The following is a 27,855-nucleotide window of genomic DNA, read 5'->3' on the forward strand; positions in this document are numbered from 1 at the left end:
ATATTAATTTGTTTTTCTCTGTTGTCGGAAACGCTGCAGATGCGTGAAAATTTGACGATGTGTGAATCCAGATTATGTTTTTGATATGTTCTGTGTGCTGTTGTTCGCACATGTTAAAATAAAATTGAAAAAATAATGCCATAGTGCTAAATCAGTACTTATCAGAATAATGACTGACAAGCACCGATCAGCCATGACATTCAAATCACCTGCCTAATATTGTGTGGGTCCCCCTCGCGCCACCAGTACAGCTCTGACCCATCGAGCCATGGACTCCACAAGGCCTCTGAAGGTGTCCTGTGGTATCTGGTACCAAGACGTTGCCAGCAGATCCTTTAGGGCGTACTCACACTTGGCCCAGTTTACCTGTACCGAACCCCAAGCACGATTGTTCTCACTCCGCCACTGGTCTGTACTCACGTTGCGCTTAACAATCCAGGCCTGAACACACTTTTATCATCACTGCGTAACATTTTTGTGTAGATCACATCAGACTTGTTGGTCCAGCACATCTCAAATATGCTTGATCAGATTGAGATCTGGGGAATTTGGAGGCCAATTCAACACCTTGAATTCTTTCTCACGTTCCTCAACTTATTCCTAAACAGTTTTTGTAGTGCTGCAGGGTGCATTATCCTGCTGAAAGAGGCCACTGCCATCGGGGAACTGATGCCTTGAAGGGGTGTACTTGGTCTACAACAATGTTTAGGTACGTGGTACGTGTCAAGGCAACATCCACATGAAAGCCAATGCCATGAATGCAAGAATGGTTCTGCAGCAGAACACTGTCCACCCTGCCTCCTCCAGTTTGCCTTCTTCCCCAGATAAATGATGCACATGTGCCCGGCCGTACACATGATGTAACAGGAAACGTGACTCATCAGATCGTGTCACCTTCTTCCATGGTCCAGTTGTGACGCTCACATGCCCATTGTAGGCATGAACAGGGGTCAGCATGGGCAGTCTGACCCATCTGTAGCTACTCAGCCCCATACACAGAAAACTGTGATGCACTGTGTGTTCTGACACCTTCATAGCCAGCATTAACTTCATTAGCAATTTGTGCTAAAGAAGCTCTCCTGTAGGACAGGAGCAGACGGACTAGCCTTCGCTCCCCACGAACATCTGTGAGCCTTAGGCACCCACGACTTTGTTGCTGGGTCATAGGTTGGCATTCCTTGGAGCACTTTTGGTAGGTACTGACCACTGCATTGTGGGAGCACACCACAAGACTTGCTGTTTTGGAGTTACTCTGACCCAGTCATCTAGCCATCATAGTGTGGCCTTTATCAAAGTCGCTCAGATCCTTACATCCTGTCCATTTTTCCTGCTTCCAACACATTAAGAATTAGAATTAAGTGATCAGTGGTCATTGTCAACACACCACAGCACACAGTGCGCAACAACGAAATGTGACCTCTGCATTTAACCCATATGTGACTTTTGTGACATAGCAGGGGGCAGCTAATTCAGCGCCTGGGGAGCAGTGCTTGGGTGGGACCTTGGTCAGGGTACCTCAGTGGTGCCTTGCTGGTGGGGGATTCGAACCTGCAATCTTTCAATTACAAGTGCGCTACCCTAACCATCAAGCCACCACTGCCCAACTTCTCAACTTTAAGAACTGACTGTTCACTTGCTTATGTGTGTAGAATTTAATAATTTACATGCGCTTCCTGGCTCAGCCAGCAGATGGCAGTGGAAGTAGAGAGCATCGTGCAGTGAGGGGTGAGCGTGAAATACCATCAGATTTGAATGTCACTGGCTGGCCATCGCAGGGCAGCCCACTGGCAAATCTGTGCAAAAATCTGAATACAAATGCAGCCCAAGCCCATTTGTAGCTTTCTTACCAAATGCATATTTGGAGAATAACAACACTTCTGCAGGTGCCACTTACTACGAAGCATTTAAAAGTGCTTAAGATTTCAATTAAAATGGTGTCTAGAACATTAAAGGGACATATGTTTTATTTGCTCTATGAATTATTACATAATTTATTATGCGCTGTAATGGTTAACCTAATAAATCAATAAAACATTCACTTTAATAGGGGATGGAGTTGACATATTTCTGAATTATATGTAGATGGGAAGATGAGAAGGGCATGGAGCTTCCAGACTAAAGCCCAGGTCAGGGACAAGCTTTTTATGTGTGACAGAGACATGAGGCTGTCTTCTGCCTGATGTAGTTTTCTTGCAGTTTCGTCCTCGGTTAGAGCTGGAGCAGCCATCTTAGATATTGGCCTAGTTTGCCCAGCTTGTTGTTTTCGAGGGGTACAGTAAACTGCCTGTAACATTTTTCAGTCCTACTGCCAGAGGTAAGTTGCAAGAATGGTATTTTATCCACAATCAATGCATATTCTGATGTTGATAATGTACACCCAGACATGCAATCCATTATTAATATTATGAAAAATCGAATAAAAATCTTGGACTTCGGAATCATTCGTTAGTGTTATGATAAAGTCATTTTGAGCCTCCTTCAGCTTAAGCTAGTTTCTTTCTACTCCACTACAGTAGGTGGCAGCACGCGTTTCTTCTCAGGTTCCCAAGTGGAGGGCACGTGCCTTTTATGTTTGGCTTTTTTTCCCCACTTCCGCCTGAGCGGCTCCTTCCGTGTTCCGTGCAGCCGCAGCGCCGTGACCGCGGTGTTGCTGTGCTTTCAGGTTCCTCTTTATTCCAGTATACAGACCCTCGGTCCGACATGATGCACAGTACCGCCGCTGGCGGAGTTAGGTGCTCACGGTGCTCCTCGGCGCTTGGGACACGGACCTCGCAGCTTGGCCGGGACTTGTAGAGAGCCGCAGGCGGACCGCGGAGCCGCTGTCACTGGAGGAGGCGACAGCCCGCCTTGAGCTCCGGGCTCTTTAAACTGAGGCCCAGGCTGCGCTAAACGGGCCTGAGACGCATTTCTTGGCCGGAGATCCCGACACCAGTTACCGAAATATGAGATAGAACCAATTCTCGGCCCATCTGATGCCTAACTTGCAGTTCATTACGATGTGGTTCGTGAATCTTCGGTATGGAGTGGGGGGCCTGTCCGATCTAACGGCGGATCCTTAAGCTGTCCTGACACGACCAGCCGCCGGATGCCCAGCTTTCTGCTTACCGCGGGAGATAAAGTCACTGCTGGCCGCAAAGCGAACTCATAATCCACGTGTAGCGCTCCGCTGACCGAAGCTTATCGACACGGGGGCGCCGGCATCGTGCTTTTTATTACACTGGAGTGGAGACAGCGTATCCCGAGGGGACGCTGTTCACAGTGACACCGCCTGCTAGGCTGGTCGTTCCCCTGCCCGGGCCGCCTGTCGGGTTCCGCGGCTGAGTGAGAGAAGCGGCGACGAGCGGAAACCATCGGTTATTCGAACAGAGGTGGTTAAATATGACTGATAAATAAGCGCAATCGGGGTGTTGACGTTATTTTTCACAAGCAGAGCGAGCCTAGCCACCATGCAGGCGAACTTTGGCTAAAGGAGAAGCCAGCGGGGGTCCGCGATGGCCGGCCGAGCGGGGCCGCACAAGCCCTCCGCCACCTAAGCGCCGTGTTTTCGCCAAACGCGCCGAGAGGCGCCGCTCCGCTGCCTCCCAGCCTGAGGGGGGGCTTTCGGGCGAATAGGCCGCTTCTGCTTCCCTATCCCGATCGGCCGCATGCCGACGCCTGGGCTCTTCCAAGGCCGGACGAGGGGACTTGCAAGCTCCTTTTGATCAGATCTGGTCGCTTTTTGAGATTAGAGAGGGGCACCCCACTATAGCGGAGCCGTACCCGGTAGTCCCAAGCAGCGGATAAGGCGCACGGTTCTCCGAGCGGCCCGTCAGAGCGCTTGGTAAGTGGATGTTAGTGGCGCCCTGGTGTATGCGCTGATATGGACGGGCCAGGCCCCAGGCAGAGCCGGCGCACCCGCTCCCAACGCGACAGGGAGCGCCTTCGGAGGAGGGCCGAGTCGCAGCGCAGGGCGTCGTCCGCGTCCTCCGACTCCGAGCGGCCGGCAGTCGCCGAGGACGGAACCGGGACGACTGTCCGTCTGGATAGCGGTGCCGAGCCTTTGTGCGGCCGGCGCAGGCCGCCCCGCCGGCGGAAGAGAGAGTCGGCGTCCAGGGAGGAGGACATCATCGATGGGTTCGCCATCGCCAGCTTCGTCAGCCTGGAGGCCCTGGAGGTGAGCGGCCGAAGAAATGCAGGGCGAGGCTGCGTGGCCTGGTGGGGTGGTGGTGGTGGTGGTGGTGGGGGGGGTGACATGGCCTTGGGTCCTTTCCCTGGAAATACCTGAATTCTCAGGCTCCCTCAACCGGGTTTATTTGCTTTAGACTAAGGATCGATCGTGCAAATAAGTTGGGGTTACGGTGGGGGTTCCAGGTCGGTGTGTCATCTGTCATGGCTGGGGCGCTTTTCTCAGAAATGAGGAACGCAAGACGATCATTAATTATGCTGGGAATCGATCACAAATTAACAACGTGGTTGTAATGCTTTAAACTCTGTTTGGATCTGAGAGATTACACGATTAAAGAGAAACCCAGCGACTTGACTGCATTACCCGGGTAACAATGGGGATCCGCTGGGGGTGGGGATGTGTTTAGTCTGACCTGGCGGAGAGCAGCCGACAGCCCGCTACGGATGGATATGTCTGTCATTGTTACGGGGGCGGGGTCAACGGGTTTGCCAGGATGGATGAATGATTTCACCTGAATTTAGTGACCAAGAGAAAGTGATCTATGAAGCAGTCACCACAGGCACTCGGACGGGGAGCGATTGTGATGTGCAAGAAGATGCGGGCTTAGCTACCTGCTGAAGTTGTTAGATGAGGTGTGTTGCGATGAAAGACGTTGTGGGTATTTAAAACATGGGAGTCCAGTTAATGAAGAAAATGGAAGTTTGCTAACAACTTAAAGACATAGTATCTGGTAGCCGAGTCAGAAGCTGAACACCTTTAGGTGCCTGTCTTTGCTTATGCTGGCTGGCTCACTCCCCTGTCATATGACCGAAAGCTCTCATTTTGATTGCATCCAGGTGGCCTTCATTGGACTAGAACTTTGCCACACCATAATACCAGAAAAGCCACAAAGGTCATGCACATGCTGTCTTTGAGAGTAGCTGTTTTCCTGTTCTGTTTTGTTTCCTCAAGTACAGAAAATAACTTCCTTCCTGTTTATAACTGCAGCTTGGATCCTAATCGGGCATTACGTGCACAGTGCAGCAGTGTGTGCTTGGTGCTGTCTTATTCCTAAGGAAACCAGGAGAGCAGAACACAGCTTACTGTTTACAGACTTGGGTTTGTTGCCAGAATGATTCCTGATTGGCTGATTAATCCTGGTGTGCTTTCTGCTGAACTCTTTAACACTCAGTGTACCTATTTTTCAAGCGGGGAAAAAAAAAAATCCTGCAAGTGTATTGGGAAAACATACCTAATTAGCAACATGAGATGGGAAAATGCTGCTTCCTTGACCACACTCTACAATCGAATCTCTTCCCTTACATGCCTGATTCTTTTGGCGCTTACCTAGAATTTTTAACACTGGCATGAATTTTAATTTATAAGTATTTCAGCATCCCAGTTTTCCTGTGTTGTCTCTTATCTCTTTAAAATACCACCATGGCGTGCTTGGTGATCAACATCTGTTTGATAGTTTGAGCGACACGGGGATATGCAGCAGGGATATGATCAAATAAGACTACTGGCCTGCCCAGTCAGCTTTCTCAGAGTGGCGGCGATGTGCTGGTGAGTAACATTTGGCCATCCCCTGGGGCACCAGCTTCAGCCGCGGATAATTTTCACTCTGGCTGTTGTTTGTGGCTCTGTTTTGATTGGTAATCCTGATGTTTGTCATTGCCCAATGTTGAGGTCTTGAAAAATGACGTTTAGCATTTCTTAGCACAACCTGCACAAAAATTTTACTCGCTGAGTAATCGTAGAGAGTGATGCATTCTGAACCTTACATTGTATAGGTACAGAATAACTGGACGCATGGGGAAGTACCACTGTTTATACGATGTATATGTCAAAAAAGCACTTTTCATAGTTCGATTACACAGAGAAGTTAGCATCAGTAAATGTGGAAGGCTGCAGGCTTGGAAAGCAGAAGCTTCTCTCACACCAGGAAAACATTGGAGCGATATTCAAGATGCCTGTCTTGTCGTTTCAGAGCGTAAAGCTGAATGAGCGGCAGCAGCACTGTGTTAAAACCCCTCTGTGATTGTAGATACTGTACATGTGGCCGGAGTGACCCCGTGCTGAGCTGGCAGCTTGCCGTTTTACTGGGCGGGCAATTTAGTTACCATCCCCCAGAAAAGTCATTTCAGTGAAATGCTGTTGTACCTGTGCTATACCATGGGGAATTTGTCTTAATTGTAGCTCAATGCCCTATAGCTATGGCCTGTATAGATATAGCGAAAGATGGTGCTGATTTTCTGTGGAATGCCATCTACTGTGGCTGCCCACTATATAGGGTAGCTGTGTTTTATTGTTTTATTGGTGTTTTAAAGTGTCCTTTTTGCCAAACTGCAGGCATGTTCACCTGTGCGGGGAGCCACTTAAACATGGGGGAGACTGAAAACGACAATTAGAAATCCAGTATAGACTGTAGAGAATTAGTAACCTACTAAATCTGTACTCCAGCATATAAATGTTAGTTATTTCTATAAGCTCTCAATGTACACCGTTCTCCATAGATGCTAATTTCTTTTCCTTTAAATCGCATTACAGTGTTAGTTTGTTAGAATATGGCAATTGGATAATTAGGATGTCAGTAACAATTCCCCCTATTCATTATGTAGAAGGGGGTTCTGCCGGGCCAGTGCCCTGGGATACGTGGGGTAGGTGCCAGGCCGTCGTAGGGCACATAGGCACACACAGGGGGCACTGTGTGTCTGCCTAACGCGTATGTCCATTGGCTCTGGGCTAATACCCACCACCCTGCCAGGGTGACTCTGCTACGCTGGCTGTATGCAGTGCTTTTAAGGTAAAATATTCTGCATTTAGAGTATGTTTAGTGAAAGAATACTGTGTACTGTAAGCCTGAATTAGATAGATCAGGCTTGTTGGCAGGGTATAGTTTGGTATTTCAGTTTAAGAGGCGTGCCGTGAAATTTTTTGGCTTCATGGATATCGCTGATATTCTCTGAAGCTTTCAAACCATAGTAGGACTGCCTTGTTCTGTTTACACCATCTCCATTAACATCCCTTAAAACAGGTTCTCAGACTGACCCAGGCACCAAATTAGTCATTTTAGTCCACGCCTCAGGTTTAACTCTTTGTGTCAACTTAAGTACTTGTGCGTGCAGCCATTTTGCAGCTGTAAATATGTCTCCATTGGCCTGGAAGGGCTGGTCAAGTCTGTCAAACACAGGTGTGCCGCCCCAGCATGGAACATGGGGAGTCTTGTCAGTGAAAACATGGCAGAGGGCAGTGGTAGCACTCCAGAGATTTTTAATGCTAATGCCCATTTGGTACACCATACCGTACCATACCAGCTTTATTTATAAAGCACTTTAAAACAACCACACAGGACCAAAGTTCTATACAGAGAATTTAAAATGAATCAATTAAAATAATGTAAATAAAAGTTCATAAAATAAGCACAAAATAAGATGATATACCATCAAATAAAATAAACTGAAATCAGCATCTGACAAGGGATCGAAAGCCAAAGAAAAGAGAGGTTTTCAGGTGGGATTTAAAAACAGACAGAGAAGAAGCCTGTTTAACATGCAAGGGTAGATCATTCCACATGCTATGATATTCTTATGATTACATAGGTTTTGGCTGCTATTTTTTATGTATCTGCAAACAAAAAATGCATAGTGCTACTAATTTTATTTGTGGTTTTATGTATAAAAGTTGACGGAATTATTTTTTGAAAGGTTTCGACACGTTTTGACAACGTTATAATATTGAGAAACGTGTTCATTTTGGTCACTTTTAGCATGTTTTTTGACACTTTTTCATCTGTAGCGCTAAGTAACTAGCCCGAAAGAGCCAGTGTTTTATGTTTTAAGATGGCAACATCTAATAAAGTATCTACTAAGTTTTTCATAATGAGAAGAATTTTGTTCATTAAATCACTGAAGTTCAGTATTTCTTAATTTAGGAAGAGGCTTGTCACTTAAGATAGCTAATTCCAGATGTTTCTTTGTAATACTTAATTTTTGATTCTGTCCCTTTAGACACTGTAACACATTAAATAGCCTTTGGCACTATCAGAAAACTCAAGGGAGTCCCTGCCACTAATTATAGTAAATATTTAGACTTCCTGTAACGTCACTGATCACTGTTCAGTTCCACTAAAGACCTATTGAGCTCTGCAGGACTGTCTAACAGCGGGGTTATTTTTGTGTGTGAAGAGCAGTTTAAAGTTTTATACACATCGGTTGATCGCACATCATTATAAATGTGCCTTAGGAGTTACATGGTTGTAAACTTGTCCTGTTCAACAGAATTTGTATTCAGAATCATTGCTGTGTGAGACATTAGGAAAATCGGTTTGGCGGCAGTGACATGCTAGTTAACAGTGGCCAGATGTGTACTAACAGACAGACACATAGTCTTTGCTCATCTTGCAGTCAGTATTGTATAACGTGCACAGGCAGGAATGTACATGTGGTTTTGGGAGAAATGTATCTTTGGAACCTGCCGGTCTAATCATGCTCTCTGACTCATCAGCCATTCACTAGCACTGCTGTTACCGTTTCAGACTGCACACACGCCGTTTTGATTCGGCAGAATTTGATCATCTGCCGAAACGGCGCCCGTGAGAGTTGTCACAATGGTAACAAGCCGGTACTCGTCTTGCTGACTGCCTTTAGCTGCCTGGCGTCTGCCTTGTCATCTGCAGTGACTCATTGTGGAAAACGAACCTCGCCTTTCCATTCATTGTGAAGTCCAGCGCTTGATGCTGTGGTTAACCTCTGTATCATTGTGTGCATAATTACGGTTTTAGAAGGAGATGTAGTTCCACAGCTTCAGATCGTGGTTCGTGTCACACACACACGCACAGTGAGTGTATTCATATCTTTATTGGAACTCTCATTTCTATGAGCATAACCAAACTGACATCCTAACTCCTACTCAGGCCTTACCTTAACCATAAGTAGCCAAACAATATACAAGACTTCTGGGATTTTTGATTGCAGTAACAGATTTGTAACAGATTTTTTTTTCATTCCCCACAAGGAAAAAGTTACAGGTTTTATCACATTGTGAGGAAATCTGATCCTCATGATGTAATAATTACAAAACTGCAAACACCCACCCCCCCAACAGCTTTGCCAAATCCGCAATGGATGCTGTTTCTTGCTATAAAGGGTGATATTCATTTCCTGTATAGTGATCTGTCTGTGGTTTAGTTTTTGTTTTTCCTATTGTGGTTGCTGTAATACTGGTGAAACGGCATTTTTGCTGGGCGAATGTGATGCGCTATGTGGCCGTCAACTTCCCATTAGCAGACCAGTATCTCCCGTCTCTTTCAGACGGACTGTCCGCTGAATGCCCCGGAGCATGTGGCATTCCTGAGAGACAGGGGGACCAAGAGACGGAGGATCGCCGGGGACAGCGAGGACCACCTGGATCGGGAGTCCGACCGGCATGGCTATCCCGCTGGCTACCAGGAGAGGCGCCGCAAGCGTGGCAGGAAGCCAGAGGTGTGTGTCTCTTACGTATGTTGGCGTGGAGTGAGCGACCAGTTTAAACCAGTTATGATGTGCCATGCGGGTCAGACTTTCAGGGGGAACACATTTTTGTACGTTCACCAACATATAGAGTTGCAGTGAAAGTCTGGCAGGTGACATTATAATGTGGCAGTCTAGCTTTTGATAGGATGTACAGCTGTGATGGAGGGGAAGAACCATTGAATAATTCATAGTGATCTGTGCGGTATATTCAACTCTATCACAATGATACGTGACAGTTTGTCTCTATACATAATTGAAATGGCTGCATTTAGAATAGTACGTTTTTCTTCCCCCTATCAGGTTAGCAAACACCGTCTCTTCTGGTTGGGGGGGTGTCTATTATCGTCCCAGGTCATTTCTGGGAGATTCTCCGTCTCGGGTCACTCTACATGAATCTGTTTGTGTGTTCCAGACTGCCGGGAGCTTCTTGCTGGAGACTGGTTACATAGTAAGTGTCCTTGCTCATCCAGCTGTAATCCTTTTGTTGGACTGTAGAGGGCGGTGCAGAGTCCATGTGTTCCCAAGCTCTGCGTTCACATGTTCTCATTTTGTCTTTCAGTGTGACGCAGAGAGTGACTCTGGTGATAAGGTAGGTGTTCCTTTATTCAGTTTTCTGTAGTTTTTAGTTGTTTTGGTGCACCTGAGTTGTTTTGACTGAACATTAACTGAAATTATTTCTCCCCTAACAAAACGTCTTTTTGTCTTTTCAACTGTAGATGTCAGAAAATGACATGGATCCAATATTCACTGTCAGCACTAGGAAAGGTAAAATCTGGATGCTCCCTCTAGTCACTTTGCTTGTGATTGATTGTAGGCTTTGTGACGCTCTGTGGTGTCCAGTGGTGGGGCTTTGACTAAAACACTCTTTCCTGTATCGGTGCTGATGAGGGTAGCCTTGGATTCTGTTTAACCAGACCTTTGAAATGACCCTCGAGCTTAATGGCACCTTGGAATCTGGAGTTTGAGCAGCATTGTTGAGCTATTAGGGTCACATGAAAGCACTTCAATGCCTCTAGCTCCCATGCAGGTTTCAGGGGGATCAGTGGATGCAAGGGATGCTGGGTAGGACTGTACAGGAGGCCTTTGACATGCAGCTCATTCCCTGCCCCAGGTCATCTGAGATTGAGGGTGTTTTCAGACTTGATCCCTTTCAGCCCTCAAACCAAACCCATTTATTAAGCTTTTTTTGTACATTACTGTGCTAAAAGTCTTACAGTCAAAGAAAATGTCTAAATGATCTTAATGTTGGTTTAAAACTGTTACTATGTCTGTCAAATTGTGTTAGCTTAGCCTTTTCAAAACATCTGCTAAAATCTCCCTGTTAATTCCGGCAACCATACAATACAGCCATTTCGTTTTTTGACTTGACCACTAGCAGCCTTGGTATAGCTAATCAGCATCTCATTAACTTTTTTAACTAATTAACTTAATGAATTGAGCTGGTGGTGCAATTTTGATAAATCCATGGAAGGGCTGTGGTGCCCATGAGGAGAGGTTTGGGAACCAAAGCGGTGTTCATCTAGCCATACAACTAGATATCAGTAACTTTTTGGAGAACAGAAGAATTTTTTGCTTGTTTTTATTGTGTTATTCTTGATTTGCATATATTCTAATTTAAAACAGTTTTTTTTGTCCTGAGCGAATGTACACTTACTACACAGTTAAATAGCTTTAAACATTGCCTTTGATTGTCTTAGAGCCTAAGACTTTTGCACAGTACTGCATGTGAATATTCCGAACAAACTCAGACCCTCCTGAAATAAATGCTTCGAGTCCATGTTGCGGTTTGCTTAACCTGCACATTGTGAACACGAAGCTCTCCAGGTTTGCTTCACCCTTTGCCATTGTATTTTAGCCCTCCAGGCTTGCCGTAGACAGATCATATGCACTGGCAAGCTACCCATAATCCAAAGCAGTAAAGGTCTGAAAGCTCCAGAGGAACTATATAGTGTGAACAGAAAGAGAACTGAGGCCCCATCAGGAAAGGGAACTGAGTTTCAAATTAGTTCACAATGGGAATGCCACTTTAAGAAGTCTGAGTGTGGTTTGCTTAAAAAGGACTATTATGTGAAAACACCCTCGGGGGTCCTCCGGGAAGCCCAGACAGCCCATGTTTTTGCTCCCTCCCAGCTCCCATCCAATCAGGAACACCGAATACCTGGTAGAGGTGCGCTGGGAGTTGAAAGGAAGCAAAAACGTGGACTGTCCGGGGTTCCCCGAGGACTGGGCTGGGAAACACTGGTCTATCACCTTCTAAAGGTCTATTGGTCAGCGGACTATACGTGGAACACACTTCATCCTTCATCCATCCAGATTTGTTTTTCAAAGGTGGTAGAGAGAGGTGTTTCTTCACATTGACGGTGAGATTGTTTCAGGCCCTCGATTAGAGAGCATCCTGGTTATGTAGGCGTACGGATCAGCCGGCAGGCCCGCGGCTCCCTGCGGCATCTCCTGTCTGCCGCCGTCAAGCTCTTCCTTTCTCCTGTGAGCCTTCAGTGTTTGTGGCTTGGCTGCGGGTCCAGCTAAGCAGTCTGCTGATCCTCAGTGGGTCACATGTTTAGCGTGTCCTCAGGGAAGCTCTCTGTTAGCTTTGACGGCTTGACAGCTTTGCTCGGGGCCGCGACTTCCAGTGACTCTCTAATAGCATCATTTCATCTTCTGCTCCAGTCAGTCACACACAGCCTCCGAAGAGTTTGTTGCTATAATGTTTGGCCAACACAAGCCACCTGGTGGATTTTATTCAATTACGGAGAGAATATTGTAGTGTGCTTCTTGACTCTGGCTGTTTTCTACTCTCCAGATGTTGGTTAAAACAGTCTGATAAAAGGCTGGACACTAGTGACAGGAAATTAGGGCTGTAGCTTTAAAATCCTCCCCCTCCCCAGAAAGATGCATGAATGTTGATGTGAAGGACCCTTGCTGACAATGGGTAAATGTGGGGCCATTGCATTAAGTAGGCTTATGTAAAACTTGACTTGCATATGGTTCAGTGGAATGAGTTACTACCGTCAGCTAAGAACTGCCTGTGTTATTTTCAACAAACACAATACAAAGACAATTCCATATGCTCTGTCTCTTTTCCTGCACTTCTGCGTAACTTCCATGTTGGAGCCAGTGCTTGTGGTCAAGCAATCAGCAACTTTATCGCTGTAGGCACCGCCTCAGTAGTGCCTCCGAGGAACTAAATTGAACCGAGTTACGAAGATCCAATGACACACACACACACACACGCATACACGTACACACCAATTATCCAGATGTTTCACGTGATATACGACAATGTGGCCAGGCACTGTCTGGGTGGGCATATTTGGGCATAAATGAGGGGTATATTTGTAAGTCACACTGGTGTGCATACTTATAAAATTCAGTCGTGTTGTCTCCAAAAATGGTCACCAAATGTGACTAAATGGTCCTTTGGAACCCTGTGGAGCTACACTTGATATCTTAGGCATATATGACAAAAACAGCAGCAGCGGCTTGTCTCTGGGCGTGCATTATCCCTTCTGGCCTCTATCACGTGTTCATATAGCGTTACGTTATTCAGCCAATCACAAGTGACTTTAGATCTTTACACATGTATGCTGCATGTTTATTAGTTCACAGACGCTGATATTTACTCCTTGGGTATCGGAATTTGACACTGAAAGAATGAATTTTTCTGTCCTTGGTAGAATTGGAGCATTTCTTATTGCATTTGTTCATGTGAACGCCGTGTCTGTCTGTGTGCCTGCGTGTTCCTGTGTGTCTGTGTTCTGCATATTACTCTGTTAAAAAGGGGCAGCAGGTTGCCTGTGCTGTTAATTGTGTACAGAAGAACCACAGTGACCCTTGGAGGTTGGTTTGAAAAACCACATGGTGTGTATGTCAGGGTCTGTACCTCTGACTGCCCTCTTTGCCTGTTAATGCTTCTGTTCCTGTAAGGATTGTAATCATGCCTATTGATGGAACCCAAGTGCTTGTGTTGGTTGCATTGCTGTTCAGCTGTCTGCAGACTGGCTTGGCCTTTCGCCTATATGTCTGCCTCTATTGAGAGACGTGCTTCGCCGCCCTCACCTGTACCTCTGACCCGGTGCCCCCCCCTCTTTCAGAGCCTGCCCCCCTGACGATGGCTACCTCTGTGAGGAGCGGACCCTCCCCGCCCTCTACGCTGCGATGTCACCCCTGGCTCTCGGTGACGCCGCGCGTTTCGGGTCTCCAGCGCAGTCAGGAGAAGAGCGTGGACCTCTCAGCCTCGGAGCCTCTGGCCACGGCGGCCGCCTCGCTCTCCCTCCCCAAGGGCGTCCCCCCGCGGCCCGGTGTTGGCCCCTCGCCCAAGCTGAAAGCCTTCCTGGTGTTGCCCGAGCACCGGACCGCCCCCTCTGGCCTGGACTTCAGCAGGTCGGTCTCCATCTTAAAAATCCCTCATGCTGTGATGTGACTGTTTATCCATGTTCAGCTCTGTTAGATCGTCACTATATTGTGATTGTGCTTGATTGATCCATTGTTTTAAAACACTCTATTAATCTTGTCTTATTGTGTTGTCCTTTTACCTGTTCCCATATTACAGACTCTCTAAAAGTGGTCTTTATTAAAGTTCCACTAGAGGCTTTTAAAGATTTTTTTTTTATTATTGAAAGCTAATCTAAATGGCATTGAGAATCAACAGAACTAACTTATTAGTTTTGAAGACCAATATTCTCAGTGCTTCCAGGGTATGTATGCAGTAGACAAGCTGACCCTGAAGTAATAATCCGGTAATGTTATAGACAGTCAGTGTGCGGATAGTGTGGTGAATCGCGTGCGTTTGTGCTATCCTCACGCAGCCCTGGCTGGTATTTGACACTGAGTGTGAAGTACTTTTGGGGGTTAAGTGTACAGCCCATGCCACAGTAATGCCTTGAGAATCCCCAAAGTAGCTTTTGCTGTAGGGAGAGACGCACGATATGTTAGTTAACATTGGTGTCAGCTGATGTTTTATTAAGGTTATCCGCATCGGTCCAATGTGTCAGTCTTGGTCAGAGATGCTTGTCGATATGAAAATTTCATAATATTTGAAGTTAGCAGCGCCAGAACTAAAGATGCAACTATTCTGCCATTTCCCATGGTGGAGAACAAGTGATTATGTCAACTCATTCACCACTTAGGACCTCACTAGCCTCCCAAGTCAGTGCTACATCGCTGATATCTCACTGCCCGCATTATATGATGTAGCTGCTACACACGTTCATGGGATCCTAAGATGTATGACGTAGTGTTGGGCGGTATACCGGTTCATACCGGAAACCGTTTATCATTATTGTTTTGATATCAATATTTCTTACACTGCAATACCAGTTAAAATAGCGTGCACAACTTTCGGAAATTGCCGCAGCTGGAAACCGTTTAAGGGGGACCTTTTTCACTGCTGCACCGTGATATAAATTTTTGATCATACCGCCCAGCTCTAGTATAACGTAACTGACATGAGTACAGACCTGTGCAACTTAAAAGGTTAGCCGGTTATCAGTAATATCTGACAAAAATGCATTTCCACTTCATTGCCCCACTAGCTTCTCAGTTTTTCCAAGTGTCAAGTGTCGTTGCCATTTCTCGAGCATTCTGGTGTGTGCGTGCTGCGGCAGGTGTGCCTATAGCAGTTTAACTTTAAACGTTAGTTAGCCATCAATGAAAGCAGACTCATGGGATGTCCAGTTGTAGACATCAGTGTTAATCTCTAGACTGAATTTCAAAGAATTGAACACTTTGATCTCCTCCTATCAGCTATAATCCTTTGCAGCCTGGCATTCCTTCCAGCTGATGTCATCAAGGTTCTCAACAAATCAGAAAGTAATGTCACCCCACAGCCCTGCCACACTTTCAACACACATCCTTTTTCCATTCTCCTCCCTTCCCTTCAGTGTGTTCATGTGTGCAGATAGATTTGTGATTGTGATTCTCGCTAGCTACTGAAGGGGAGTGATGGGGCGAGAGTGATTTTAACTTAACCACTCGTCCTGCTGCTTGTGTGAGGCTAAGTCCACATTTCATCCACACTACAAGTTTTCAGTCCCCAAGAACTGCACTGCGGATGAATGATAATAGGACCTTTTGAAAACGCAGACTCTGGAAGCACCCTAATTGGTCCCTACTCATCACATGGCTCATCACTTGATTTCTACTAGCTGCTCCGCTATCCACCTTCATTTTTCCTGCTTCACTGCCACACCGGATTCTAGGGTTCCCCCAATTACCAAATCCCAATTCCCTGGACTTCGGGGAATACATATGGTTTTGGGATCATCCGCCGACGCGGACACTTTCTCGTTAATAACTTAACTCAAAAAGTATTTGAAGGATCTTTCTCAAACTTGGCATGGTTAACAACTGGAACTGAGAAAAAAATTGAGACAAATCTCACCAAAATTGAAGCAACTGCACTTGAAAACAAAGGGAAGGGTCACTGTAGGTGACTTTTGACCTTGTGAAAGTCAGTCACCCCTGAGACAACTGCCCCAAAATGAAGCTGTAGTGAGGCAGCAAAAGGAAGGAAACGGCAGCTGTAGAAGACAGTTGGTCTTGTGAACACGGTAACGCTAAAAGTACTTGACAGATCTATAGCAAAGAGAACAGCCTCAGGTACTTGATCTTGTTACTGTGATCTTTTGATCTTATCACTTCACACCTGATACACCGGAGACAAATCAGTTTCAAATGAAAGCGGCAGTGATAGGTGGCAGCAGAGGGCAGAAAGGGAGACTGCATAAGCCAAACCTCCTAGGAATATTGTACAGGTCAGTCATTCTCAGTCTGTTGACCATGAGATTTCCTGAATATTGTAAAATAAAGTAATTTTTTGCCCCCATCCCGCTCAGCAAATTTTATGAGTAGCAGTCTGGTAGCCAGTTGGCAAAATGCATCATGGCGAACTCACTGAAATTTATCGTGGGGGAGCTAAATTAAGGTTAGGCTTTTGGAGGGTGGGTACGGTAGGCATGGCATGCTCATCTTTAACTAGTGTAGTATTATAATAAATGTTTATTTCCAAAGTTGAGATGCTAACAATTAGGGCTGCAACAACTAATCAATAACATCAGTAACAGTTGGTGGTAAATAGTTGATGACAAATTTTGTCTTTGATTAGGTGCATTTTTGCGGTTTGCTGCATAAATTGCACTTAATGACATCGACAACTATCGATGTTAATGTTAACGGTGCGTTAAGCCTGGTTCATACTTCTCTTTCCGGCGTGCATATAATCATGTGAACTCTTGTGTACATGCTGCATGTGTCTGTGGATGCTGACGGTCATGGTCAGTGCATGCGTACAGCTGTTACTCCACCAGACCAGCAGGGGGCAGATGTATTGCAGCAAGCACCAGTACTAACAGAGAAATGGGTAAACTTTAAAAAAGTTGTTAGTAGGCTTGGGTGGTATTAAGAGTAAGGTCACACTTATTTTGAAATCTTGGCAGCAATATTAGCTGGGATTCCCCCCCACCCCCGCCGGGCAAATTTAATCACCAAGATTTATGTCACTCTATTTAGAGATTCTCTACACCGTGCAATGTTTTTATTTTATAACTTATTGCATCCGAGAGTTAAAATACCTCGTGGATGCTTTTTAAAAATAAGCCGTATATATAGCAACTTTTTGTTTGCTTAGTTTGGGGTGTGGTACATTATATAGATTCTAGCTGGAGCTGGTGTGTGTACAGTCAGAAATAATGTATATAAAGAATATAAATGATTAAAATGACATTTTAAGATTTGGCAATTAAGACATACACAAGATACAGGTTACTAATTGGGGAACGGTTGTGCAAATTTGCTTGTAAGTGGCATGTACAGTAAATGAATGGGTGTAGTTTACGTTTTGTCACAACTAAGACTGGGACATTTGGGTAAAAACACACGTATTGGCTTTTTCACGTTTCCAGTTGGTCGTTCCAGTCATTTTAGCTGGCAGCATCTTTTCTAGTTATTTTGTGAATGTTTGCAGTCTTGTGCTTAATGTCAGTTCATTTGACTATAGCTCATTCTGTAAATGCGTGTTGGGCACAGCTGACACTGCCTGACCTCGCTGCCCCCATATTTTGTTACTCTTGACAGTGTCAGCAGAGCCGCAGAGAGGACACTCAGAACACCTTAAATGTTTAATGTTGAAAAAGGTTAACAGGGGCCTCGGTTACGGATGGTGCCGAACAGGTCCTCAGACCTTTGTGAACTTCCTCTTTCAGGAGCAGCACTGTGGCCAAGCCGCCCTCCTCCTCCGCCTCCTCCTCCTCTGTGTGCACCCCCACGCCTACCGCGAGCGTGGCTGCCAGCCTCTCGGGGGCGCTGCCGTCTCGCGCACATTCCAGCTCAGGGACTCACTACAGGTCATCCCCCGGCCTGCCTCCACCACCCCCCCTTCAGCAGGGGGGGTCTCAGCCGCCCACAGGCTCCGGCGCTGGTGCTTTGACAGGTACTGCTCACTTTGCAGCTGCTAACTGTCGCCTCCTACTGGTGGGCTTTTGATATTGACTTGTGTCTCTCTCCCGCAGGGTCCGGCTTGCTGTCCCAGGAACTGCGCCCTCATTTCCTTGCATCAAAGTGTACGGGCCCCGAGGGGGGGGCACCCACTGCAGACACACAGACCAACGGGGGCCCCTCATCCTCGGGCCCCAGCGAGGCTTCTGGCCGCCGCTCGGCCCCCACCAGCGCCCAGACCGCCGTGCCCCCGCTGGCGTTCCAGTTCCACCAGCACAACCATCAGCACCAGCACACCCACACGCACCAACACTTCACGCCGTTCCTGCCCCCCCCAACCGCCGCCAGTCCACTGGTACGTCCCCCCCCCAGCAGTGGGGTGTGAGTCATGCGTTGGTCACATCTCTGTCTTTATCCACATTTCTGCAAACTGTAAACAGAGGTGCTTAGCCTTTTTTCAGAAAGAGATACGATATTTCATTAGTAAGTTGTTTTTGTGTTTTCTCCTAGTGCAAGATGGAGGGACTTTACAGGCACCCCGTGAGTCCCCCCACTCCCCACCAAAAATGGGGAAAACACTCGCTAACGACACCCCAGATCTAGCAGCGCTCTCAGGACCCCGGTCCCGGTCCCGGCCGAGGCTCCATTCCGCTCGGAGTGCAGTGGCTGTGCAGTGACACTGTCCCCGTATCAGTGACTTCACATTAACTGTCTCTGGTCGCCACACGAATTCCACTGAGTTGTATGAATGAAACGCTTCAGAGGGATCAGCGTCTTCATCCCTCCTGTACCTGCAGGCACGGTGGAGATGATGCTGGTCTCTCTCTAAGGGGCGTTTTTGTGGTGATTTTCTACAGCTAGACTGTGATTGGTCGGACACGCGGACACTATACTGCTGTGTTGTAAGGTGTTCTAAACTCTAAATTTGTCAGTTTCCTTTGTTCGTTTCAGTTTTTCCCCCAGTACCCGCCCACAGTTCCTGGGATTCCCCCTGTGCTGCCCTCTACTGGACAACTCAGCAACCTGCGAGGAGCTTTTCAACCAAAGGTGAGCAGCGTAATGTAAATGTAAATATACATCCACTATTTCCACAGCAGATCTTTAACTTTTTTTTTTTTTTTTTTAGAAAATGAATATTTGGCTCATAACCCCTTTTTCATATTTGGATATATAAATTCTGATGTATTTTATGACTTGTGTAGAGCTTGGACTTAATCTATACTCGTTATAGATTTACTGAATTATTTAAGTGTAGTCTGAGTAGTGACCTTACATCAATACTGCTGTATATGTGGAAATGCCTACAATTGCATTTTATTCATTGTCAGGTCTCAGGTTATTACTTTAAAAGGTGAATGTAGCAGGAGTCCAGCTTACAGGTCCGTGTGGGATTTGATCCAGTTTCAGTGCTTTTTGGGTCATTGTGCTGTTAGTAATATCAGTCATGTAGCGTGAAAACCAGAACCCAGGATATATCTGGGAGGAGCAAAGCCAGACTGAGTAAATGAAGCCTTCCTATACTGTAACCTATGTAGCGTAACTATCTCTGTCTATCGCTATAACCCTATGTGAGTTCCTTCCACCTTTGGGGTTCTTTCTGCAGTTTGCTCACCTTAAGAGAGGACACCAACCGGGCTGCCGTGTATGCTCTTTGATCTAAGCGGTGTACACTGTACCTTACTGGTTATCCAACTTCCCTCTTTACAACCCGTGGTTATTCTGGCAAAACAGGAGATTTGGTTTTATGGTTGGTCTTATGAGGCAGGGTTGGCCTGCTTTGGACGGCAGTCGGCACTGATCATGCTCGAATGTGACATCCCTGCGGTCTCTCCTCAGGGCACCAGCCCAGAGATGTCACCTCGTCTCGGACCTGTAGCTCATCTGCAACCCAAAGAGCCTAAAGTGAGTGTCCCTCGTTTTCTCTGTCCTGTGGGGGTGCATCATTTACATTTTCTAGCTGGGAATTTCTTTCTCTGATTTACCTGATATTGCTTGTGAAACAAAACCTCAACACAGTTTTGTTTAGCTGAAGGGAAAGCATACCTGTGCTTTATAAGGAATCCTTAGGAAGGATTCCAGTAGCCCGGTTTCTGCTCTGACACAGCATTAAACGCTGACGTGTCTCTGTGCTTCTGCTGCTCTCTCCTGTTTCACTCTCATGTCCGTGTTTCTTCCAGCTGAGTGACCCATTCAAGATGTCCTCAAGAGTCAGTAACGTACGACCCTCTCAGACCTGCTGCCATTCTCACCACCAAATCCACAGCTGCAGATCAGTCGCTGTCAAATCAGGGCACTTCCGACTTTTAACTGAATTTGATGTCATTGCCTTTCAGTTTTTCCAGTTTAAATTGCCGAAATCTCAGGTGTTTGGTAAAATTCAGCCTGATATTTCAGGACCAGACGAGATACAGTTGTCTCTTAGGGAAAATGTCTGTCATGCCTCGCTCAGCATACCTACAGTAGTATAGTGAAATGATATATTCATTGTGCATGTTTGTAATACTATGTATAGATGTAGCTGTCAGGCAATTTTAGCAGTATGACAATGACACTTCAATATCTTTGCTCTTGTGGTGGTGGAGTCTTGCTCTGTAAGGTTTTGATAGAAATACTTGCCTCTGATGCAGAAACCCGGGAAATGGTGTGCGATGCATGTCCGTGTGGCCTGGATGATTTTCAGACACCAGGAGAAAGTCAAGGTGAGGTTTGCATTTATCTTCTAAAATACACAAATTTCAAAATACAGTTCAGCTGTTTCAAACGCTTTTCAAAATACATTGCTCTACAAATTACTGACCTGTGTATAATTCGAGTACGCCATGGTGCGTCTTTAGGTGTTTGGTCAAATTGCTGGTGTCACATGACATGCTCTCCCATCCTTCTCTGCACACTTCAGCAGAACAGGCCTTACAGTCTGACAAAATCTCACAGTTTTGAGTTTTAGTGTAATGTTACAATTAAGTGGTATAGGTTCTTAGTATTGGACAGTTTTTATGAGTATATGAGCGCAGTATCAGATACCCGTGCTGGTATCGGTGCATCCCTAGATTTATTCATTTTCAAATATTTGACAATGCTGATTTATTCCAAGTATCCATGTCCATGAAATGATGTTCCTTTGTTTTTGTTTTTTTACTCTGCTCAGTTGCATTTTGTGATCTTCGCTCATTTCCCCGTTTGTTTTATACACCATGCCATCTAAGGTTGCCATCATTACAGAAATGTTTTGGTAGAGACCTGATCCTTTGATCGTCTGTTGAAGATATCAGTCCAGCAGCTTTTAGCTGCACTGAGCCTCACTGCCGCCTCTCCTGTTTGCAGGCGGATCCTCGGAAGCTGGATTTCCGTAGCGACATGCTGGCCCGTCTGCCTGGCTCTGGGCACGGACCTCTAGGTACTCCGTGGCCCGACCAGTCCGTGCTGGGTCCCTGCTTTGGGCTGTCCCAATCTCTGTGTGCCTGACTGTCTTCTCTTTCCAGGAGCGGTCCACCCATCCTCTTCTTCGTTTGTTCCTCCTCTAACTCCTCACTCTTCTTTCCTCACCCCCCCAGGTCACTTTGGTAAGATCCTTTTGCTGTCCTCTCTGTTTTGTATGTGATTCTGGGATGCTGTTTAACCTGGCGGGTTAGCAATGCGCCAGTGTTCAGTTTACCCTTGAGCGAGGCCCTTAACCCCAGCTGCCGTGGAGGTGCTGGCAGACCCTGCTGTCTGACCATCACTAGTATGTGGACCCCTGCCCCCCCCGCCCCCCCAACCGGTCCAGTAATGACTGTAGCTGCATTAGAGTATATAATTACAAACAAAGATAGTAGCTTTATGCTGTAGGTTAAGCATCTGTCTCAGTAAGGGGTGTGAGAGAAACCATGGTCGTGATCTGATGTGTGCGGCGTGGTCACCAAGGCTGTGGGGGGGGGCTGCTGTCTAAGATGAAGTGTGCTGTCGGTCTGCATGATGCCCAGAGGCGGCGGTCTGGAGGCCCCCCCGTCTGGGCAGACTGGCCGCTGGCTTGATTGCCGGTTCTGTGATCATGTTGCAGATGCCTTTGGCCGCCTACTTCCTTATGCCTCCCTGGGATCTCTGGGTACCGGTGCCTTCGGTGGGCTGGGCAGCACGGCGCTGGGTGAGTCTGTCACAGCAGCTGCCTGACAGCAGCCGCTAAGTAAGGCTGCATGGCATCGCATCGCGGTGTAATCGCCATTGTCTAGGCTCTGCCGTATCGCTACTACATCGACATTTACTTACGCCCACAGTGCAATAAGCAGATTAGTAGTATGCCTAAAGTATTAATGAGATGCATATCGTGATGCCTAAAAGTTAGTAAGCAATCGATTCGGCGTATCCTTATGTTTATTAAATTCGGTTAGCGGGGCGCGCCGCATGCGCCTGTTTCGGTATAAACCATGGAAGCGATAAGCACTGAAGTGGCAGCGGAGAAAGGGACAGATCAGCAGCCACAGCGTCATTTAAAAGAGGAGATTGTTGTGGACAATGAAGGTAAAAACACATCTGTGGTGGTACTTTTTGCAGTTTAATGTTTGACATTTTTATCGTTATTTATATACCGAATTTTTACAGATTACTAACTTTTGGGCGTCTCGTAAATATTTCAGGCGTATTACTAATCTGCTCGCCAAATTGTGGCCTCCCCCCCCTGCAGTGCCCAGCTCCTTCGGTCCTAAGGACAGCCCCGGAAGGCCCGTGGGAGGGGTGGCCGGCTGCCACGACTCCTGGAAGCGCCTACACCGCGCCTCTGCCTTCTCCACGGCCCCCGCCTGGACCCCGGCTGCCGACAAAAGGGAGGAGCGAGAACCGGCCAAGGAGAAGAAAGAGGTCATCCACATCAAAGACGAGAAGGACCGGTACGCACCCGTGCCTTTGCAGCGCCCCCTGCTGTGCTTCCTGTCTCCTCCTCCTATCTCTCTTTCCTTCTCACAGTAGCTGTTTTTTCTCCTCCTCTTTTCTCTCTCTCCCCTTTTCCTGTAATTCGATGTTTAACTAATCGCATATAAAGTTACAATCAGTAATGTGATCGGTGACACGGATAACACGTCCTCTCAGCTGGTGTCACCCTCACACTGGAGGGGTGTTTAAGTGTATTCTATTATGGCTGTGTTGTGTTGAGGGGGGGGGGGCATATTTAGTATTCCTGCTGCCCCTCAAACTTAAGGACCACAGCTTGCATTGCCTGCATGTACAGCGGCCTCGTCAGACACATAAACCCCTCCTCTCTGCCCCCCCCCCCCCCCCCCCCCAAAGTGATTGCCTTGCATATGGTCGCCGCCCCGGCCTGGAGTCCCCAGCCATGGCCCCCGTCAGGCCCCGTGGCAGCACCCCCGTGTCCCAACGTGACCGCGAGGGGCCCCAGCCTGACACTGAAGCCCCTCCCCGCGAGGGCCCCCCAACAGCGCACAGCCGCGACAGAGAGCGGGACAGCAAGCCGACCCCCTCGCTGTCCTCCAGGCTGCACCTCGCGCCGGAGAGACCCTGCTCCTCTTCCTCCTCGGCACCCCCCACCCCTGCACCCCCCCTCAGCCTGGCTCCTTCTCCTCTGGACCTGTACCCCTGTCGGCATACCCCCCAGGCAACCAAATCTCAGGCGGAAGCCTCCCGCCCCCCTCAGAAGGAGAGCTTCCCACCTTGTGCTCCTACCTCCCTGCTGTCCCAGGACAAAAAGGCCGACCCCCGGCCCTCCCCGAATCGGCCCTCCCCCCACCTGCTGCCCCCCATCAAGGTCAAGGAGGAGCGCAGAGACGAGCCAGAGCCGGGCGGCCTGTCCCTGCTGCCCGCACACTCTGGGGCCCCAGCCCCCCTCTGCCTGGGCCCGGCGCCCGGCCTGCCCCCGCACCACGCGCTCTCGCTGTCCCTGACTCCGCGTGCCGCCGGCATGGTGGTGGCCTCGCCAGCAGAGCGCTATGCCCCCTACCCCCACGTCCTGCCACAGAGCCACTGGATGGACCCCTGGAGGGAGCAGCAGCGTGAGGCTCTCGCCCTGCGTCCCGACGCCACGCTGGCCCGGCTGTTCCAGCAGCATCAGGCCCAGAGGCTCTATGAGGCGGAGCGGGTCGCAAACCCTCACCACCCGCCTGGCTCCGCCCCCCTGCCCCCACCATCGTCGGTGCGCCAGGACTTCGGGCTTCCCCACCACGCCCATCCGGAACACGGCCCCCAGTCCATGGGGGGCACTGGCGGCGGCCTTCTGGACACTGAGCAGCGAGCCCACATTTTGCGGGAGGACTTTGAGAGGGCGAGATATGGGATGCATCCTCACACGCTGCTGGCTACCCCTCACCTGGCCACCCCCTCACACCACCACCTGGAGCCGCTCTATGGCAGCCTGCTGTCCCACCCTCATCAGCCTGGGGCCGCGGGCCCCCACCACCACACCAGCCTCTACTCCCGCCTGGGCCACCTGGCTTCCCACCCTCGGCACGTGGCCAATGGCCTGATCTCCAAGGCTACCTCTGGACTGATGGGCTCGCTGTCGATCGGGGCGCCGCCGCCCCTCATCCCCTCCGTGACCCCCAGCAGGGCCTCGGTGTCTCCTCGCAGCTCCCGCTTTGCACCTCCCCCTGAACTGGTGCTGTACAGTACACACAAAGACAGGGAATCTAGATAGTGCAGGGTGCCCCCTTGTGGTCACCTGAGAGTAGTGTGATGATTTTATTTCATGCAGTTCTGAAGCTGTGCTGTTACCCTCCCTTAAAACTGATAGCAAATCTGTTACTAAATGGCGTGAAAATGTACGTATGGGTCACAGGTCGGGGAAGCGAGAGACACTGCCATAGCTACAGTAAAGCTAAGGGCACAAAAATTACATGTAAACTTTAAACAAATTGGAATTAAGTTGATCATTGTGATGGTACATGTAATAAGGTATAATGGCGGTTTGACTGGTGCTTTAGCCTGGACCCCTCATATTGAATGAACTTTTTAATTCTTGAGTAGAACTGTTCAGACTCAGAACAAGGTCTGTAGGCTCTGTTTATGGTTGGCATTAGTGATTGTTTTGAAACGCTTGGTGGGATTACCATGCACTGTCCATTCTGCCTGGATTTAAATGACGGGAAGTAAACAGTCTCCCCTATCATGGGTTTCCAGGTCTCATTTTGTCCCATAACTAGCTACAATCATAAATTTTCTTTTGGTGTTACATGAAATGTAGCCCCCGCGTTCCCCGAGATGGTAGGATTCTGATGCATGCTTGTTCTTCCTCTTCCAGTTGTGGATGTTTCTGTAGCCTAAAAGCAGAAATACCACAGACCCCTTACTTAACATTAAATCGGCCGCAGGAAGAATATATAGTGTCTCTGTCCTCAAAGTGAGGAAGTATCGCCCAAGTAAGGCTTAAGTTGATAAATCTGCCTGCATATAGAGCCTTTTTGGTTAAATGACATGCTTGTGCACTTGTAACTCACTGACAAAATATCTATGACAGTCGAGCAACTTTGCATAATTTTACTTTAATAATGACCAACCTCCTTTAACCCCACGGAGCTAAGAGAATAAATGACTCACTGTAATACTGTAGGGGGGAACCTAAAGCTGATTATTTTTGTTAATATATATTTTTTATATATAGGCAAAAGCACTCCTTCTTTTGAAGGGAATCAGAACTGTGTGATCAATGCTGGTTTAGGTGAGAAGGTGACACTTGGTTTTAAGAGCCTTTATTTCCAAACTATGGAAGGTGACGTTCATCGCAACACGCATGTGGAACGGAAATGCAGGAGTCACTCCCTAAGACCACCGGCCTATAGTGCTTCAAAAAAGCTCTATGGAAAAGTATATAATTTATAGGTAATTTATACATTGAGGTATGAAGTGATGGGGGCTGACATGGGCGGAAACAGCTGGAAGTCATGTATAGGACAAAATAGTCATTTGAATAAAACTATTTTGTAATATTTTAAACCTTTTCTTTCTTTCCTCTGAAAAGAACCTCGTATGCTAACAAATAAAGAGATTGTTGAGTATTTGTTTGTGTGCTGCTTTGAGTTTTCAACATTGCTTGAAGTTGTCAACCACAAAATATACAATATTAGGAAGGCTAACTTGAATGGTATGAGACTGAAAAAATAATTACTTAGCAAAGTTAAATAGCAAAACTGTTGAAGAGGCATTGGAATTTTTTAAAAGCACATTGTTGCAAGTGCAAGAGGACTTCATACCTGTTTCCAGCAAAACTAAATCTAGGAAACTGTAGCCAAGGTGGTTTACTAAGGAAATTAAGAATAAAGTCAGGAGGAAAAGGGCTCTCTTCCACAAATGGAAAATAAAGATTTCAAAATAAAGCAGGAGTATCTACGTCTACAGGTTGAGTTAAAATAACACTAGACGCACTAAGAAGAATGTACCACTGCATTGTGAAGGAGCGTCAGTCACAGCACTAAGGCCATGTGGCACGTTTCCCTGGGGATGATTCAGCTCATAGGATCCTCATTGCTGGGGACACAAGCGGCTGATCGAATGGCCTCCTCTCTTTGAAAATTTCTTATGTACTTAACGTAGCACTAGCAGGTCAGGGTTAGGCTGTGATTATATGCACTCACTGAACACTTTATTAGGAACACTGTACTAAAACTGGGTAGGGGCTAAAGTTGTCATAGTTAGGATTAGCATTTTTCCTATAGAAATGAATGAGCGGTCCCCAAAAAGATATGATTACAAGACTGTGTGTGTGTGTGCGTGCGTGCGTGCGAGCGGGTGTGTGTGTATGTGTGAATGGCGTATAAGAGCAAGGAGAGAGATGCATCGTCACCCCCCCACACACACACCTAATTAAATGCATACTCTGTTTACCTACCTTGTCTTTTTTTAAACCATTCAATGTCAGTAAAGCAGTAAAAAAAAATCACCTGCAGTGATCCACCTGATCCACTCATGCTCTTTTGTGTATTTTTGGTGATATTTTAAGTATGTCTAAGGCAGTTGATCTCAACACTCATTCCTGTTACCCAAATAATTTCTTAGGTATATTTATTTACAACAAAAAATTACTTGAATGAGCTCAGTGTTTTCATACCATCAGCTTTGATGGCATGTTGCTATGGTTCATGAATTTGATGCTAAAATTCAGTCCTGTGACTTTCATTCCTGTTGCTTATATAAAAAATAACAGCCAAGGTCAGTTTATTTATATGGCACATCTTCTAACACAGAGGTCATTGAGAGCACTTTACATAAAATAAGATCAAATGAAAGCAATTAAATGAAAAATAAAAAAACAAGTAAAATATTTAAAGTAACAGTAATTAAATATTATAAATAGAAGACAAAATAAAAAGCAACAACCTTGACTTAGCACTAACTGAAGGCACTATGGAATAAAAATGGTTTGAGTCTGGTTTTGAAGATGGCAACATGTGGTGCATTTCTCAGCTCCTCAGGGAGTCACTATCAGTTATCAGCAGCAAAATACCTGAATGCCGTTTGGCCTTGCTGACTTTTTACACTTGACACTATTAGTTGGCACTATTAGTTTGCTGACCAGCTCCTACTGATCTTAGCAGCCTGTTAGGTTCATATTCAGAGACCACTGAATGGTTTATAAACAAGCAGCATCACCTTGAAGTGGATTCTGAAGGCAACTGGAAGCCTGTCTAGGGAGTGAATGACTAGAGTAATGTGTTAGTTCTTCTTGCTCCTAGTTAACAATCTAGCAGCAGAATTTTGGTTAAGCTGGAGCTGACATTTGGATTTTTTCAGAAGTCCAAGCAACTCGAGATGAAGGCAAGAATAGGTTTTTCAAGGTCATGCCTGGACATTAGA

The 27,855-nt window shown here is 46.9% G+C and overlaps 1 protein-coding gene across 1 annotated transcript; it reads left to right on the forward strand.

Moving 5' to 3' along the window:
- The first annotated feature begins 2,585 nt into the window (after positions 1-2,585).
- fbrs (fibrosin) lies at positions 2,586-26,060 on the forward strand. Its single transcript, XM_072703865.1, has 18 exons — positions 2,586-4,153; positions 9,457-9,627; positions 10,070-10,105; positions 10,217-10,246; positions 10,374-10,422; positions 13,749-14,037; positions 17,856-18,082; positions 18,162-18,466; positions 18,598-18,627; positions 19,039-19,134; positions 19,924-19,989; positions 20,265-20,303; positions 20,715-20,786; positions 21,409-21,481; positions 21,567-21,647; positions 22,124-22,207; positions 22,745-22,946; positions 23,344-26,060. The coding sequence occupies exons 1-18, from the start codon at positions 3,860-3,862 to the stop codon at positions 24,701-24,703; spliced, it is 3,504 nt and encodes a 1,167-aa protein (XP_072559966.1). The 5' UTR covers positions 2,586-3,859; the 3' UTR covers positions 24,704-26,060.
- Positions 26,061-27,855: the final 1,795 nt, after the last annotated feature.

The sequence above is a fragment of the Paramormyrops kingsleyae genome, chromosome 20 (assembly GCF_048594095.1).
Source record: "Paramormyrops kingsleyae isolate MSU_618 chromosome 20, PKINGS_0.4, whole genome shotgun sequence".
NCBI classification, from domain to species: domain Eukaryota; kingdom Metazoa; phylum Chordata; class Actinopteri; order Osteoglossiformes; family Mormyridae; genus Paramormyrops; species Paramormyrops kingsleyae.

Excerpts from the sequence above, each read along its gene's own strand:
- fbrs (XM_072703865.1), top strand. The coding sequence starts at position 3,860 with ATGGACGGGCCAGGCCCCAGGCAGAGCCGGCGCACCCGCTCCCAACGC. Across the intron at positions 10,247-10,373 it reads AGAGTGACTCTGGTGATAAG|ATGTCAGAAAATGACATGGA; the intron begins GTAGGTGTTCCT and ends TTTCAACTGTAG. Across the intron at positions 22,208-22,744 it reads GCTGGGCAGCACGGCGCTGG|TGCCCAGCTCCTTCGGTCCT; the intron begins GTGAGTCTGTCA and ends CCCCCCCTGCAG.